This window comes from Seriola dumerili, unplaced genomic scaffold, assembly GCF_002260705.1.
Source record: "Seriola dumerili isolate Sdu_G_001 unplaced genomic scaffold, Sdu_1.0 BDQW01000581.1, whole genome shotgun sequence".
Classification (NCBI taxonomy): domain Eukaryota; kingdom Metazoa; phylum Chordata; class Actinopteri; order Carangiformes; family Carangidae; genus Seriola; species Seriola dumerili.
In genome coordinates, this window is record NW_019174836.1 from 607,869 (window position 1) to 624,100 (window position 16,232).

The window sequence follows — 16,232 nt, forward strand, 5'->3', positions numbered from 1 at the left end:
GTTGTTGTTGGTTGTTGTTGTTGTGGTGTGGCGACTCAACGAAGCTCATTTTTGGTTCAGTTACTGTATCAATGCCACCAATCTATATTTCTGTTTTTTTTGTTTTGTTTTTGTGTGTGTGTGTGTGTGTGTGTGTGTGTGTGTGTGTGTGTGTGTGTGTGTGTGTGTGTGTGTGTGTTGTGTGTGTGTGTGTGTGTGGTGTGTTATTTTTATTGTGATAAATTTCCTTCATCTGAAAGGAAATGTGTCGACTCAAGCGCCGGCAAATAAGCAATAGATTCTTCTCTTTTTAAATGACTTAAAAAAATAATAACTCAAAGCCAAAATCACCCTTTTTACAAAGCCTCCATCTTTGATTATGTTCTGTATGTTTAGAAAAAGGGGAGAAATGAATTCCTTATGAGGAAGCTTTCAAATTTAGACTGACCTTTACAATGAATCACCTGTCGAAGTAAACACACTGCAGCTAGTGTGATCACTGCAGTGGCCCTGAGATTTATTTTTTGTACTTTTTGTCTTGTTTTTTTTTTTTTTTACCGGTAAACAAGAGTTACAGTTGCAGTCTGCTTCTCATTGTCACTGGCAGGATGTTCATTTTTAAAAACCCTGTATACAGTGTGCAGTCTGGCCTTCCATGATGTGTTGTCTGCACAATAAGAAACAAACTGAGTTGAACATAGGGATAGGAGGTGATGGATTAGATCAGCTGACTTGAAGCCAGGGTTTTTGGTGTCTACATTTTGTGCCATATATATATAATATATATATATATAATTTTTTTTTTGTCTTGCTTAGATGGCACAAAATGTAGATGTTCACATTTCCATCTTTCTCTGAGAATTCTAAGCAACTCTCGTCCGAAAGCTGAGGTTAATACCTGTCCTTGGTTACAGTAGTGGAGAATACAATCTCACCTCAAGGTCCTTTTTAATAGCTGTTTTGAAGCTTTTGTTCATAGTACATGATCTTATATGCTTTCACCAAGTATGTTGGTACAGTATTATAGGCATTTGAGTAGACTGTCCTTTATATGCATTGTTTCAGCAGGTGCCCCTATTACAGCACTGTTTTTGTTCAAGTGACAAAGGCCACTAGTGGCCATAGTAATTATGACAGGCACAAAGGAGTGACAGAGTGACAACGTCTGCGTAGGAAGAAAACAACAAACCAAGATCTGTGACTAAACTAATTTCATTTTATTTTACTTTACAGGGATTTGTAATGGTTTTAGGCGACACAAATTATTTCCTGCAGTGTCACATTTTGCCATTAAATTTGCAGCTTTTTTTTTGCCACTGAGGTGCTTAATGGAGCTACTTGTAAGTTTTGCTATTGCCAATGTTGTAGTGTTAACAGCTGTTTACCTACCAGTCTAGAAGGAACATCCTTCCTTTACTCTCTAAGAGCTGTTTGCAGTGGTGGAAAGCAACGGCAATGTTTACCTCTTTACCTCTTTGTCTCACCTCTTTTCTTCAACTAAAGTTAGCACGCTAACCACCGTCACTTTCCGATACCGAGTCACTTACAAGTAGCTCCTTTAAACACCCATCAGATCAGACTGTGGTTGTACTGGGCAGCTTCCAGAAGTGAATGTGTGGGTGTAATAAGTGATCCTGAAAAAGAGTATTGGTTTCATCAAAACTTTCACGTGAAAGCAAATCTTTTAAAAAGAAAAAAAAAAAAAAAGAAAAAAAAAGGGGGCTTAGAAAAAGCACTAAACCTTACAGTAAATATATATCATGTTGATGATGGTAATGTGGAAAATATCTGTGATGGCTGCAGGTTAATTATCTTATTGAATGTACATCCCATCTTCTCTTTATAAGAGAAGTTCGATCATCATCTTCCTCCACAAGTCTGATTATTAGAGAGTCACATTGTTTGTAAAACTGAATAAAAAGTACAGCAGTGGAGGTTACAGGTATCATTATCAGGACTTGAAGAATTAATTCGAAATGGGAGGCAAATATAATTATGATGTGCTTGTAAATTAATACTTTCACCCGGCAACACCGCATAGTTCTTCACACTCTCAATGCTTGTGCTGTCGGCAGAGCCTTCATTTGTCTCTGCAGCAAAAATTAATTTGCCTTGATGTTTTTGAAAGGGCTAATTTGCAGGCTAATTAATCTAATCAGTCTGCAAAGAGAGAGAGAGAGAGAGAGAGAGAGAGAGAGGGCCTCAGCCTGCTCTGTCTCACTCAAGAAGAGACTTGCACCTGTATACACACTGACATCTCAATATTGTTTGCACATACGGAGTACTAAAATGTAAACAGGTACAAGTCCTGCCCGACCACACACACACACAAACTCACACACACATACACACACATATACACACACACACACACACACACACACACACACACACACACACACACACACACACACACACACACAAAGTCACACACCCCCCGAACGTCACTCCTCCCCCACAGAATCTTTGTCATCAACACTTGCAGCACGGCAAAGGGCAGTGGAAAGGTTACAAGCGTGAGTTAGTGGAAAGGTCGAGTTAAAGGTCCTGCTTTATTTTTCTTCTCTCTGTCCGTCGTCTGCCGGGTAAGGAGCGCCTCCCAATGAGAGAGAGAGATCAGCAGGGACAGGTGGAGCAAGAGGGGAAATGTTTAGTTGACCTTATTTTGATCTTTGCTTCTCAAAGAGGATTAATCCCTCAGTAATGGTATTTAAAGGATGCCATATTTGATTAAGAAAAGAGAGACATCAATGGACCAACTCCCGCTCGCCCCAGTTTCAAAATAATGCCAGCGAGTTCAAGCAATGATGGTGTAGTCAAATTGTCAAGGATGCAGCACTGCTTTGGTATTGTGTGATACAGTAAAAATGAAATGGTTTTGACAGGCAGAGGAGTTTTTAAAGTGATATCCAGCCGTGGAGTGGATCACAATCATTTTGCGTCTGTGTTTGCGCTGCTGACTGGCTGCACGCTTAGTCCCAGATTTGCCCTCACTTAGCAGTACTGGAAAAGTCTTGACACGTTCAGAAGATTCATAGAATACAAGTTGTAGCTTACATTTTGTTTTTCACCCTGTTGGGGGACAAGTAATGTTGAGTAATGATGAGTAATTTTCCTCAATCTACAGGGGTCTTTAACAGCTAGTTTTGCCTTGTGAGTCCTGTCTTTAACATGTGGTCTTAGTTGGACTTTGTTTTCTGTTCTTGGACTTTGTCTGTTCTCAGTTAGAGGTCGTTAACCTTACCTTTTAATTTGTTCAGTCATGTCTTTCTGTAGAGTTCCTCATTGTATAATTTTAACCTGTAAACTATTAAGTACACCCACATACACTATTGGCCCATTTGGTATTAAAGGGTCAGTTCACCCAAATCACAACAAAATGTATGTAGAAACAGTGTGTCCATCACTTTGGATAATCCACAGAACATGTTGTCAACTGTTTTCATTGGATCGATGTCTTTGGTAGAAAGTAGTTCCCAAATTGCTTCTAAGACATACTGTAGAGATGTACCATATTTTAATGCACATGTCACATACTGTACATCTTTGGAGTAAACAGACAATCTTCTCACCTATGGGACAATTTTTAGACAGGTGTCTGGTCTTGTTTTCCCCACTGTTATATGATGAGTTTTGTCCAGTTCACAGTTGATGTATATATGTTTTCTTCATCTTTTGTAAAGTATACTTTTCTTGTTACTTCCAGAGCTCATCTGTTTCTCCTTCGGCCAGTTTCCGGGCTGGAGAGAAGCACCGGAGTTCAAGCGATTACTCCTCCGACAGCAAGAAACAGAAGACAGACGATAAAGAGTTGGCCTCGACACGCTACGTGAGTGAGGATGTAGCAGTTAGCCTTTGCTGAGTTGAACAGCTCTATTTTTTAAGCATTGTCTTTCTTTAAATTATTTTTTATTTTTTGAAAGGAACATTGGGGAAAGGGAGAATTTTGTAATTTGGCTCTTGTGTGATCACACCAGCCCTGTACTGCTGCATCTATACTAACTACACTTTTTAATATAAAACCCACTACAAAACAAAAGCATCCTGACAGACAGTGCATGTTTATGAAATTATTGAAGACACATTCCCACACTCTTTCATGTCTTTGGCCAGTTGTCAATAAGAGGCATCAATTTTAACCCAGTGTGCTGCAGTTTACGGCTTGAACTTCCGCCAAATGTGCCATCTGGATGCTCCACAATGGAGCTGTTTTTGACCATTTTATCTAATATTGTAACAAAATTTTAAAATACCACATGGAAATTGACTGAGGAGGTATTAGAAATAGTTTATCACACTCTTTTATAACCTTAATTAAATCCTTGATTTTATGATAACCCCATTTCATTACCACATGCATAATTTCATTTGATATCAAATTAATGGGGTGTTGTGTTGGGTAATGCGCTGATTGTCTATGGTTTTATAGATAATTAATGTTGGCTGATGAGTTTTTTTTTTCTTGTCAGACCTCAGCAGGTGGACATACAAGTTTTCAAGACCTGAACACCTTCCATTTTATCCAAAATAAAACAATATACAAGCTCTGCAATTTCTGTATACACTGGAATATAATTTTCATTTAGAGGCGTAAAATTTAGACTTGTCTATTTAGCATTCCCGTATGTTTTCATCACCGTAAAATGCAGTAAAAGTCAAGTGTGCCTCTTCTGTGTGTCCATGCCAGGAAAGCGATGGAGAGAAAAGCGATGACAACTTGGTAGTGGATGTCTCCAATGAGGTACAGAACAGTATGGCAGCTTCTTTGTTACCTGATCCAAAAAAAAAACAAAAAAAAAAACAACTCCATCTTACTCTCTCATCTTCGTGCGCTCACCCACCTCAGGATCCAGTGTCTCCACGAGGAAGTCCTGCCCACTCTCCTCGGGAGAACGGATTGGACAAAAGTCGGCTGTTGAAGAAGGATGCTCCCCTGAGCCCTTCCTCCATCGCCTCCTCCAGCAGCACACCTTCATCCAAGTCCAAAGAGATTAATTTGGTGAGTCATTTGGGTAATTATAGCCTTTTGATCTTCTTTTTCATCAATTCTCGGGGTAGTTTTCTATTTTTAGATATTCAGAAAAATGTAAAAAAAAAAAATTATAAGAAATCACTAGAAGTAAGGTATAGAACAGAGTGAAGGTTCGGTGTTTAAGACGGAAAATTTCTTGTTGGTCAGAAGATGATAAATTATAAGTAAAATGAAAGTAAAAATGAAAATCTAGGTGAAAAATCCTGGATTATATTGTATCAGGCGCAGAATTTTTTTTCTTTTTCGAGTAACAACCTTAAAGATCTGCTGCATCTGAAGACTGTGTCCAGAGTAGTGCTTCAAATTTTGTGACTAACATTACTTTGCTTTTTTGTGTCATAGAATGAGAAGTCCACAACACCTGTGTCCAAGTCCAGCACCCCCACATCCCGCTCTGACGCCCCAACACCCAGCAGCACCTCCACCCCGGGCCTGAGGTCTGCACCTGGTAAACCGACAGGTGTGGAGACACTGGGTGAGCGCTCCATCTCATTCACTGCTTTGTGGAGCTTTATAGAGTAAACATGTGTCTGTATGAATATGGCCTGAATTAATGGGATCTCTGAGTTAATGCCTTGTGATGTTTATAGATGTAATTATATTATAAGAATATAATCTCCTGTACACACAGGTTAATGTATCCTAATGTAGAGAGTGTAAGAAATGAAGTTTGTCTTGCTGCCTTTGTCGAATCAGAAATAGGCCTGCGACTTGTTACACTTACATGAGCGTACAAAGAACAATAGTGGGAGCGGAAACCCTGAATTAGCCCTTAAAAGCAACACCACGCAGAGATAAAGCGAACACTCTCTCCTCAGATGCAAATGTCACAACTTGTATCAAGACAGTGTTTTGTCTTGTAGCACCTGGGCTTCGTACGCCACTGGCAGTGCCCTGCTCGTACCCCGGGCCGTTCGGCATGGTTCCTCACCCGGGTATGAACGGAGAGCTGAGTGGAGCGGGTGCAGCCTACACCGGCCTGCACAACATCTCCCCGCAGATGAGCGCGGTGGCTGCTGCTGCAGTGGCAGCTTACGGACGAACACAAGTGGTACGCATCCTTTCTATATATGTAAACATTAACACCTACATGCTCACTCAGTGTCCAAAATTAACTTTAAGAACTGGTTAAAAAAAAAACTGTCAGTAACAACTTATACAAGGCAAAATAAGAATAAAATGATGTCTGGTGGCTTTGTAGTTTAGAAACTGCAAACATTAGTATTACGTCATGTCTTATTTAAACTTTCAACTTTCAATTCCAACTTAAAATTGGAGCCAACAACCAGATTTACTTTGGTGTGACTGACACACACCCTGCTCGTTCCTTTTATTATATCATTTCAGTTCCAGTTCCACTTTATTGTTGAATTGCTTTTAAACTTTGTCACCCTCTTGTGTTCTGTAGGTGGGATTTGATCCCCACCACCACATACGTGTCCCTGGCCTTCCGCCCAACCTGTCGGGCATTCCTGGTGGAAAACCGTACGTGTCCCCTCCTCATTCTCAAATGTCACAATTGCACATTTATTCCACCTTGTTGGCTTTTACCTTTCCTCACATCTCCGCCTCTCTCTTTACTCACCATCCTGTTGTTCCTTTTCTCTCCTTCAGAGCCTACTCCTTTCATGTGAGTGCTGATGGACAAATGCAGCCTGTGCCTTTTCCTCCGGATGCGCTGATCGGCCCTGGCATCCCGCGCCACGCACGACAGATCAATACTCTTAGCCACGGGGAGGTGGTGTGTGCTGTCACCATCAGTAACCCGACGCGTCATGTCTACACCGGCGGCAAGGGTTGCGTCAAGGTGTGGGACATCAGTCACCCGGGCAACAAGACCCCTGTATCCCAGCTGGACTGCCTTGTGAGTGCACTACAACGACCCTTACACACATGACACTGCAATGTTACATCACATATGGTTAAAATACAGCACATTTTTCAGTGTTTTACCTGTAGTGGATGCTTACAGCAGCTGGTGTATGCATTTGTTGTTTTTAATGACAGTAAGAAGTACTTGTGTGTGTCTGTCACATCAGAACAGAGACAACTACATCCGCTCCTGTCGACTGCTTCCTGACGGGCGGACTCTGATTGTCGGGGGCGAGGCGAGTACTTTGTCAATCTGGGATCTGGCCACACCAACTCCACGGATAAAAGCCGAACTAACTTCGTCAGCACCTGCGTGTTACGCTCTGGCCATCAGCCCCGACTCAAAGGTCTGCTTTTCCTGCTGCTCCGACGGAAACATCGCTGTCTGGGATCTTCACAACCAGACTCTGGTTAGGTATGGAGCTGGAGGTGTGGTGTGCGAGGGTTGGGGGGGCATAGACGGTGTCACAATACATATGATTCTGCCGTGCACAAGTTTTTATGCATTGTGATATCTGTGCAACTTAAGGAAAACATGCCCTTGAAACGCCAAAATAACTCTTCAAAGTAAGTTTCACCTTTACAAAACTGAGATGAAACATTGTGTAACAAAGAGCCTTGAGTCTCAGCCATGACCTGGAAAAAAGTTTAACTGCTAACAACCAACAAGATTCAACTGCCAGAGATCGAAACTGAAATCAGGTCGGTTTTGTTGTTTTGCCTTTAGATATGAAGGATACTTTTGTGTAACTTTTAATGTTTTTGTGTCGTTAGTCTTGTCTTCATGCTATTTTGTTGCAACTGCTGCGAAACACTTTTAACTTTAGTCAAGCTGATAGTGTTTTTCATTGTTGTCCTGCCGGAAAAAAATCAAAAAAATAAATGAAAAGCATAAAACACATTTCACAGTTTAAAAAAAAAAAGATTTTAATCTTTGAGGTGAACAGGTGATTCTACAAATTTTACCCACCTGACCATCTTTTACAGTCTATGATATATTGATATATCTATGATATTAAATTTGATTGTAATTACTTGTAATCAGTCACTACAGTGTGAGCGTGGGCCACCTGTCAAAAACATTACACTAGTGTTGCTTACCCATGTGTGATGTGTGCCGGAGAGTGTGCGGGTTTCAGATTCAGCCAGTCACTTTATCACCTCCTGGTATCACTGACTAGTTCTCCTGTCGCTGGCAGATGGTGTGGCAATCACTCAGTCGCTGCTCATCAGCCTATGGTTTGTACTCGGGGTGTGTTACTGTGTATGTTCGACACAGGCCGACACAGTCAAACTGTGAAGGCGCTTTCTTTTCCTTCTGCTATTTTAAAAGCATCTTTTCTCTCCAAGTCCACATGAAGTATTCATTCTTTCATTTGATGAACACTCTCTTGTTGAGCATGGGTTTGTCTGACTTTTTTTTTTTTTTTTCCCCCTGCAGGCAGTTCCAGGGCCACACTGATGGGGCCAGCTGTATAGACATTTCTAATGATGGGACCAAGCTGTGGACTGGAGGCCTGGATAACACCGTCCGGTCCTGGGACCTGAGAGAGGGACGGCAGCTGCAACAGCATGACTTCACTTCCCAGGTACAGAAACTTCTATTAGTGCTATAAAATGTACATCTATCTCTGTAACTTGTCACCATGTGTGTGTGCGCTACATGTCTGTATGGATCATAGTTTGTGTAGCAGTAGTATGGGATTAGTTCTGGCAATTTGCTGCTGTATGTTTTATGATCAAAAGGTTTGGTTTTGTACAGTTTTCATTTACTGATGGAAATCGTGCGTCGCAGGACAAGTCACAGCAATTTGCAGTTTGTGCGGTCACACCCTCAGGCTATGATTTATTGCAGTAATTTACAAACTCAGTTCAGAACATTTAAGCTGCACTCAGGGCCAGACTGGGCTTTGGTTTTCTGGCCTTTCCTCAGATACCTTTAACACTAATAACACTGGCAGTTAGAATGTAGTTTTTTTTTCAGGTGAGGAGTAGAGCAGCAATAATAGACCATTACTGCAATTTTCCTGAAAAGACCCATTTCGCAATCTCAGTGTGCACAGGAGGAGGGGAGTGTGTATTAAAGAGAGCTCAGGGAGGGCAGGGCAGACCAGGAGAGACCTAGCCGATAAAATGCTTGTGCTTTCCAATAATATCTTCTCTAACCTCCAAAAAACATCTGTACACCATGGGTTTTAGCAAAGAAAAAAGACGTGCATTCACCAGCTTTAACAAGCCATCGTGTGTGTTTTTTTTCAGTCTCAATCATCTGAAAGACATTTCGTCGAGATGTGTTTAACAAATGAGAACTGACGCAATCATTCACCCACCTCGTTTCATTTCACCAGTCCTGCTGCAGGGATTGTTGCATATTCAAAAACCATTTTAGAAACTGAAACAGCCATCTGGTTTGACAGCTTAGTATGTGCGGGACTGAAATGTTTATGATGGTGTAGAAAAGCATACAGTGGACATTTGCCAACAAGTGCCTGCCCACGCAGACGAGCACAAATACTCCATCATTCCCAGAGTAGATAAATATAAGAGATGATATTATTCTATGAACTATAAGAGAAATACAGAAGCTGCTATAACTGTTAGGTTTGGTTTGCAGATCTTCTCACTGGGATACTGTCCAACGGGCGAGTGGCTGGCAGTAGGGATGGAGAACAGTAACGTGGAGGTCCTACATGTCACCAAACCTGACAAGTACCAACTCCACCTGCATGAAAGCTGCGTGCTCTCGCTCAGATTTGCTCACTGTGGTAAGAATGAACACGTCTTTTTTAAGATTTGTAAGTATTTTCTGACAGGAAGGAAATGAATGCATTTACCAAGTCTTGGGGAAATTGACTTGTTGATCAAAGTATGCATGACCTGATGAGAACTGTTGATGATTTTCTTTAGCATTAATTTATATGCTGGGTGATATTATGCACTCGAGAAAATTACAAATTTGTAGTGGGTTCATAGTGCTACATGGTTTGCAAGGGAAATGGGAATGGGACTAAATTTGGCAGGTTTGTGTAGGAGACAAACATGACTAGAAAATTCACAATGTAAATAAAGGTGATTTTCAGAGGAAGGCAACTACAAAACATAAAAATCCAAACCAACAAAGACTTTGTAGTAGTTTCTGGAAACAAATAGATGATTTTAATGTTTACATTAATTTCCAGCTCAGTCTGAATCAATTTGCCCTCTAGTGATTAAAATGAGAAGCTGGTGTGCAGTTGCAAAACTGTTTGAAGATTTTATCACATTGTTTGGTCAATTTTTTACACCCAGGGTGTAAAGATAGATTTGAGAAACTCCACCCTGTTCCTCTTGGTTCTCCTCAGAACGGCCTCCTTTCTCTCCCATTGACACAGTCTTGTTTTACCTCAGTATGTGACCGTCGTTAAATTTCAACCGAAGCAATGGATGTATCCTAAATGTGCAAATAAGTGTTCTTTAAAGGTCCCATATTGTATAGACATAGATTTCCAAGTCTGTTTTGATTATGAAGCAGGTCTAGGTTCTATCATAATACTGTGAAAGTATCAAAGCGCTCAGTCCACAGAGAAATGTACACAGCCTGTATTCATTAAAACAAGCCGTCAGGACTTCTGTGACTTTGTGATGTCACAACAAAGCAGTCACAACCCTCACCCATGCCCCAAGCCCTGCCCAACTGGACCCACCATCCAACCTTGCAGGAATTATGGTTCTCTGAGTGTTCACCTGAAATCTGCTATATTTTTATGCGATCACTCAGAAAACAGTCAGCCAATCAGAAGAGAGGGTCAGAGCCTCCAACCTCTTGTTGCTACAGCTCCAGAGAGAAGCCTGAGGGAGGGGATAGAAAACTACACTGAAATGGTTTTTGGTTCTTAAAACCACTAATATATCTTCTTATGGATATCAAAACTTAATAATAAAATAATAAATCCAATAAAACACCGGAAAAGTGTAATTAGTTAACGCTGCACTAGAAATAAATGACCTATTTGCCATAACTAAGGCATGACAGTATATATATGAAAAACATACATGTACATATGCCTATTTTTGTAAAGAGGGAACTACAGAGTCAATAGACTAATCTAGACCAGCTTTGTTTGAGCTAGTTCTTGCGTCAATTAATTAACTGTCATTTCAATTAGCAGCTTAACCCTCGGACCAGATAATGATTCTGCTTTAATGTGTCAGCGTCCATTAGCATCAGTGTCAATTGGCTTCACTCATGTTTTGGCGGAAGCTTTTATTAAAGAAAAATAAAATGTTTGGGTAAAATGTTTCAAATTTGGGGCATATGTTTTTTTCTTGATATGGCCTAATGTGGTTTGCCATCCCCTGCAGGGAAGTGGTTTGTGAGCACAGGAAAAGACAATCTGCTCAACGCATGGAGAACCCCATATGGAGCCAGCATATTCCAGGTACGTGTGAAAGAACATACAACAAGAACATAAACATGTGTTACAGGCAGCTGAGAGGTCAGATAGACTTCAGTCTAATAGCCAGGAGATTACAAGTTTTATGGAAAAATCTCTAAGCAAGACATCAAACGCCTCCCTGCTCTCTGACTGTAAGCTTTTGTGGGAACACGGTCAATAAAAAAAGTTAAAATGTTGAATTATAAACAGGAAATGTAGTGAAGACAGAAGTGGAGGTGCTGAATACAGCAGAATCAGAAATGTTAAAATCGTAAAAGTGTAGCCACACACTCAGCTCTCATTCTGGGACATTACCGTACATCAAGAGCAAGAAGCTTTCATCAGGGTCTCGATAAGAAAAGAGAAGACAAAGTTGCAGTTTGAGCTAAACGTGTTACTGCACTTGACTTTTTACAGATGATGTGGACTGGACGGATGGCTGGACAGCTTTTTACATTTTCACACATCTTTTCTCCCTCTTACAGTCAAAGGAGTCGTCCTCAGTGCTGAGCTGCGACATCTCCATAGATGATAAGTACATTGTAACGGGCTCTGGAGATAAGAAAGCGACAGTCTACGAGGTCATCTACTAGGGGGAGGGGGAGCTGCAGCCGTTAAACAACAAGGCCATCCTTCCATCCAGACTCTCTGCGACATCTCCGTCACCCCTGTACAGTTTCTGATATGTGTATAAAATGGATTTGGAAGGAAGAAACCAAACACTTTAAGTCTTTCTTTGGATCATGACCTTTTGACCTCCTGGCTGGTCGTGGATCAAAACCAACAAGCAGAACCAAGCACAGAGATGCTGTTTTAAAGAGTGGCTCTTTGTTATTGTGAGGATGAGTGAATGTCCATGTGCACTAAATCTGGAACGGATGCTGTTGTTGCAACACTGACCAGATAACATTCCTTTATGTGACCCTTTTATGTAAGCATCTGACATATTTGTTTCTTTCCAACGCGTAGACGAGCATCGTTGTTCACATACATACTTTGCCCATGTGCTTTGTGTATATCTGGAGGCTTAAAAAGTATTTGAACTAGGTGGCAGATCATTCATGGCTGACTCCAGAATATCTTCCTAGAGAACTTCTGATTTTACATAGCGTAATCATGACTAAAAACTAAGGGATGACTGCTAATGTTAATATCATGGCACAGGTCTCTTCTCAAAACTTTACGCCACGGTTGTTGTTGTCTATTCACAGTCTGGTGGACATCCCCCCTAAAATTGTTATGACATTTTTTTGTTTTCTATCAGGAATAACTATTTTAACATCAGCCCTCCACAAATGAAAAACATTTCTTAACAAATGCATGCTGAGTGGTTCTCTATGCGGATGGTATATCTAGAAAAGTATGGAGCTAGTTAGCTTAGCATAGCATAAAGAGTGCTCTGTTAAAAACTAATTATGACTATTAGCAGCTTGCGAGGTTGTGGGAAAACCAGTAGTGACTCTAGTTGTTACGCTCCAGTCCAAGAAATAGTCTGGCTTCAGAGTCAGGCTAGCAGTTTAACCCTGATTCCAATCTTTCTATGCTACGCTAAGCTAATGACCTTTTGGTTATTGTTTCATATCTAATGGACAAACCTGAGAATGGTATTGATCTTATTGTTTAAAATCCTAATAAGAAAGGTAGAAAGTGTATTTCCTAATATTTCAAACCATTCTTTTAAATGCAGTTTGTGTCTGTTGCCTTTTTTTTTTTTTGTCATCTTCTCTTAATTCAACTTCAGAGCGAGAGTGTGAGCTCACTTTATCTGTGTGTGTATATGCACGTATCGTGTGTGATGTGTGTGTGTGTGTGTGTGTTTGACCCTGTGGGCATTGAAGAAACAATCTAACAAGATTGCCCACACTGCCCTCACTACAGACTGACCTTTGCACTTGGTTCTGCCCCTTAAGTTCAGACTCCTCGGGATGCTCACTGGATCCTGTCTGACAGTTTTCAGTAAAGCTGTTGGTGTTGGGAGGTCAACTGGCCCCTACCTTTCATACCCGGATTTTCTGTTAAGACTTTGGGGCATTTATTTGACAAACAAGTGGTCAGCGATATGGTCGTGATTTCTCTTGGATTTACTTCTGTTGGCTTGTAGAAATAACACAGTGCCTTTATACTGCTACGCTTCTGACTCCATTACGTCCTGCTGAGTGTTCAACTACACGAAGAGCTGAAACGCAATGGACTCTGTGGGAGTGGTTTTTAACAATTACTGTTTTTGAGTGTACATCTTGCAACATTTTAGGATTGAGTTTATTAAAAAAAAAAGAAAAAAAAGATCAGTTATCAGCAAAGTAACACAAATGGTACCCCAGGTTATCCAGTTCGGTTTGTAACAGTTGTCCTCTGAAAAAATCAGGACCAAACTTGTCATTGTTTCGCCTGCTTTGCTGAGCACATGCACGTGAGATACATTATTCATGGCTACAGCTGCTTCAGTCTGATTGTTTGAAGCACGGTGCTTTTGTTTTTAGAGCTATGTTATTCTTCGCTCTACTTTTTCATCTGCTTTCAGACTTTGTTCTTGTCGCTGCTGAAGTTCTGTTTCATCGCTACAACGCTACACACATGTGACTCTTGTCTACAGATATGTCAGTCATTACTAGCGGAGATTTAAGTCTTTAGATTCTACTCTCTACCACACAAACCTAATGTTACGTATCCTCAATCTTAACTTAAAGAAGCTATTTGTAAGTTTTTCTATTGCTACATAGCCGACATTAACATTAACAGCTGTTTAGAAGAAAGGTTGTGAGTTCAGCATCAGACTTAATTCCTTCACTCACCAAGAGCTGTCTCCAATGCTAGTGTTAACTCTTGTCTCTATCACGTCTCCTCCTCTACTGAAGTTAACACGCCCTGGCTCATCTCGTCACTTTCCGATAGCGACTCACTGTAGCCTCCAGTCTGCCCTGAAGACGTAGCGCTGCTCAGAGGGGGTATAACCTCTTGTCTTGTAAACGCAACGATGGCCACAGTTCTTGTCAAGCGATAATCTTCACCATCCGCTCTGGGCAAGAAACGACATTTAGCGGTAGAGAAAACTTATAGCCCCTTTAAACAGCCATTTTCAACTTTCTATCTAAACTTAACCATCTGAAGACTCAGTCTTAAATGTAATCATTTTAAAATATGTGCCTAAACCCAACCTCCTGTTCAGCTACCAACCACAACCCATGTGTGATCCATAACGTTACATCATCAAAAGTTTTTTTCTTTCTTTCTTTCTTTCTTTTTTTTTTTTGGTGAATAGCTGAGTGATACAGAAATGTACAAACAGACAGAGACTGATATCGTGTACTACTGATATTTTAATGTCACAACCTGAATATTTTAGCTTTAACTTCCACTTCTACGCCCGCTGAATGCAAAAAAAGATGTGTTCAGATGGCAAAGCTAGCACTAAACAGAGAGAGGTTTCCAGTGCTTCTATTGTCTATTGGGATAAGATTGAAAACATTATACCTGATCTCATACATGTCATTCATGTTAGAGCTGCCGTCTAACATTTATAATGTCACCATTTGCTATTTGAAATAGATGTGCTACAGCCTATAACCTATTTCATTGACTCAGTTTATGCCTCCCTCTTTCCTTTCACAAGGACACCCTCTGATAGTCTTAGAAAAGATAAAAGTGAGGATAACCATGAACAAAAATATCTTGAATGGTTTATCTCTCTGGTTTACTTTCCAAACTGATGAAGAGAGCAGTCCTCATGCTCAATACTAATCTGCCTGAGACCTACTAATCTGTGTTATCGTACGTAAATATACATATTAAGTTCAGTTTGTGTCAGCCTGGGACACTGCAAGAATGACCTCTCTAAGATTCTGAGCACATATGAAAGCTCTTTGCAGAAAATCAATGCACATCAAATCAGTTTTTAAAAGGCTTTATACAGTATTTGCACTGGAGAGAAAAGTTGTTTTTTTGTTTTTTTTAAGTTAAATACCAAGGAGAAGTTGGTCAGGTCTTTGTTGAAATTTCTTTACAATATTGTTTTTTGCAGCTGTGACACAGACAGATCTGTACTGAGCTTTGGGATTGCAGGCTAGAGATGGTTTTATACATTTACTCAGTTTTATGGGGCCATATATACAAATATGTACAACACAACATGTGACACAGTTGAAGAAACTACTGATAATTACTGCACTGGTGTGAATATAAAGGGGACCTGTAGTCACCTCTTGAGAGAAAAAAGTCTTATGGATTCAATGCAGGAGAGACCTTATGGAAGATATCACACTGTTATAACTGATATTTTTGTGATTTCTCTGACAGACACTCACAGAGACACTGTACATTCAAAAAGACTGGTCATGGTAGTTGTTTGTTTTTCACAGTGTTTGCCTTATGTTGTGCTTTCTTTCTAAATCTGAAACATCTCCGTGTTTGCTGCAGTCAGCTACGCTTTCAAATTAAAATGACAACTCATTCACTTTGCTGTCAAGGAATGCTCCGCTGTGCTTTCTGCTCTTGAATGACTCATAAAATCTGGTGGCACCTTCTTGTACTGTATCTAATACTCTGCAACTCTCATCCCCATTAATAATGGAAACATAGAAAATGCATTTCGGTTGCACTCGCGCTCATGTCAAGAGTCAAACCAGAATGTTACTCGTCTCATGTGATTGCTACAAGTTAGCTGGCTAACATGACCTGTTACAGAAACAATGTTATGTATAGTAATGATGATGTGTTGAGCATTTAGCTCGACTGGATTCATGAAGGTATTATACATTTACTGTAAACATGTAATAATTCAAGCTTACAGTGAAACTTCCTGTTGCTAGTTGAGCTTTTTTTTTTCTTCAATACAAAATGCCTTTGCTCTCTTTTTTCTAGTCTGTGGTTGATTTTATTAAATTATTGTGTGGAGTATTCTGTCTGAGCCTCAATCACTGTTCTAACCAATAATCTAT

General features: G+C 40.3%; 1 protein-coding gene across 16 annotated transcripts in view; it reads left to right on the plus strand.

Annotated features, from left to right (window-relative positions):
* Positions 1 to 11,891, plus strand: part of LOC111236147 (transducin-like enhancer protein 4) — a 36,811-nt gene extending 24,920 nt beyond the window's left edge. For 6 of the 16 annotated variants that reach the window (XM_022764773.1, XM_022764774.1, XM_022764783.1 and 3 more), the window contains 12 exons: positions 3,686 to 3,808; positions 4,667 to 4,720; positions 4,826 to 4,978; positions 5,354 to 5,486; positions 5,875 to 6,062; positions 6,420 to 6,496; positions 6,626 to 6,875; positions 7,051 to 7,298; positions 8,325 to 8,472; positions 9,498 to 9,648; positions 11,225 to 11,301; positions 11,784 to 11,891. In XM_022764773.1, coding sequence (XP_022620494.1) covers positions 3,686 to 3,808; positions 4,667 to 4,720; positions 4,826 to 4,978; positions 5,354 to 5,486; positions 5,875 to 6,062; positions 6,420 to 6,496; positions 6,626 to 6,875; positions 7,051 to 7,298; positions 8,325 to 8,472; positions 9,498 to 9,648; positions 11,225 to 11,301; positions 11,784 to 11,891 — 1,710 coding nt within the window. Of the gene's footprint in view, positions 1 to 2,161; positions 2,185 to 3,685; positions 3,809 to 4,666; positions 4,721 to 4,825; positions 4,979 to 5,353; positions 5,490 to 5,859; positions 6,084 to 6,419; positions 6,497 to 6,625; positions 6,876 to 7,050; positions 7,299 to 8,324; positions 8,473 to 9,497; positions 9,649 to 11,224; positions 11,302 to 11,783 lie in introns of all 16 variants that reach the window. The other 10 variants (XM_022764787.1, XM_022764789.1, XM_022764777.1 and 7 more) reach the window with 9 other exon arrangements.
* Positions 11,892 to 16,232: the final 4,341 nt, after the last annotated feature.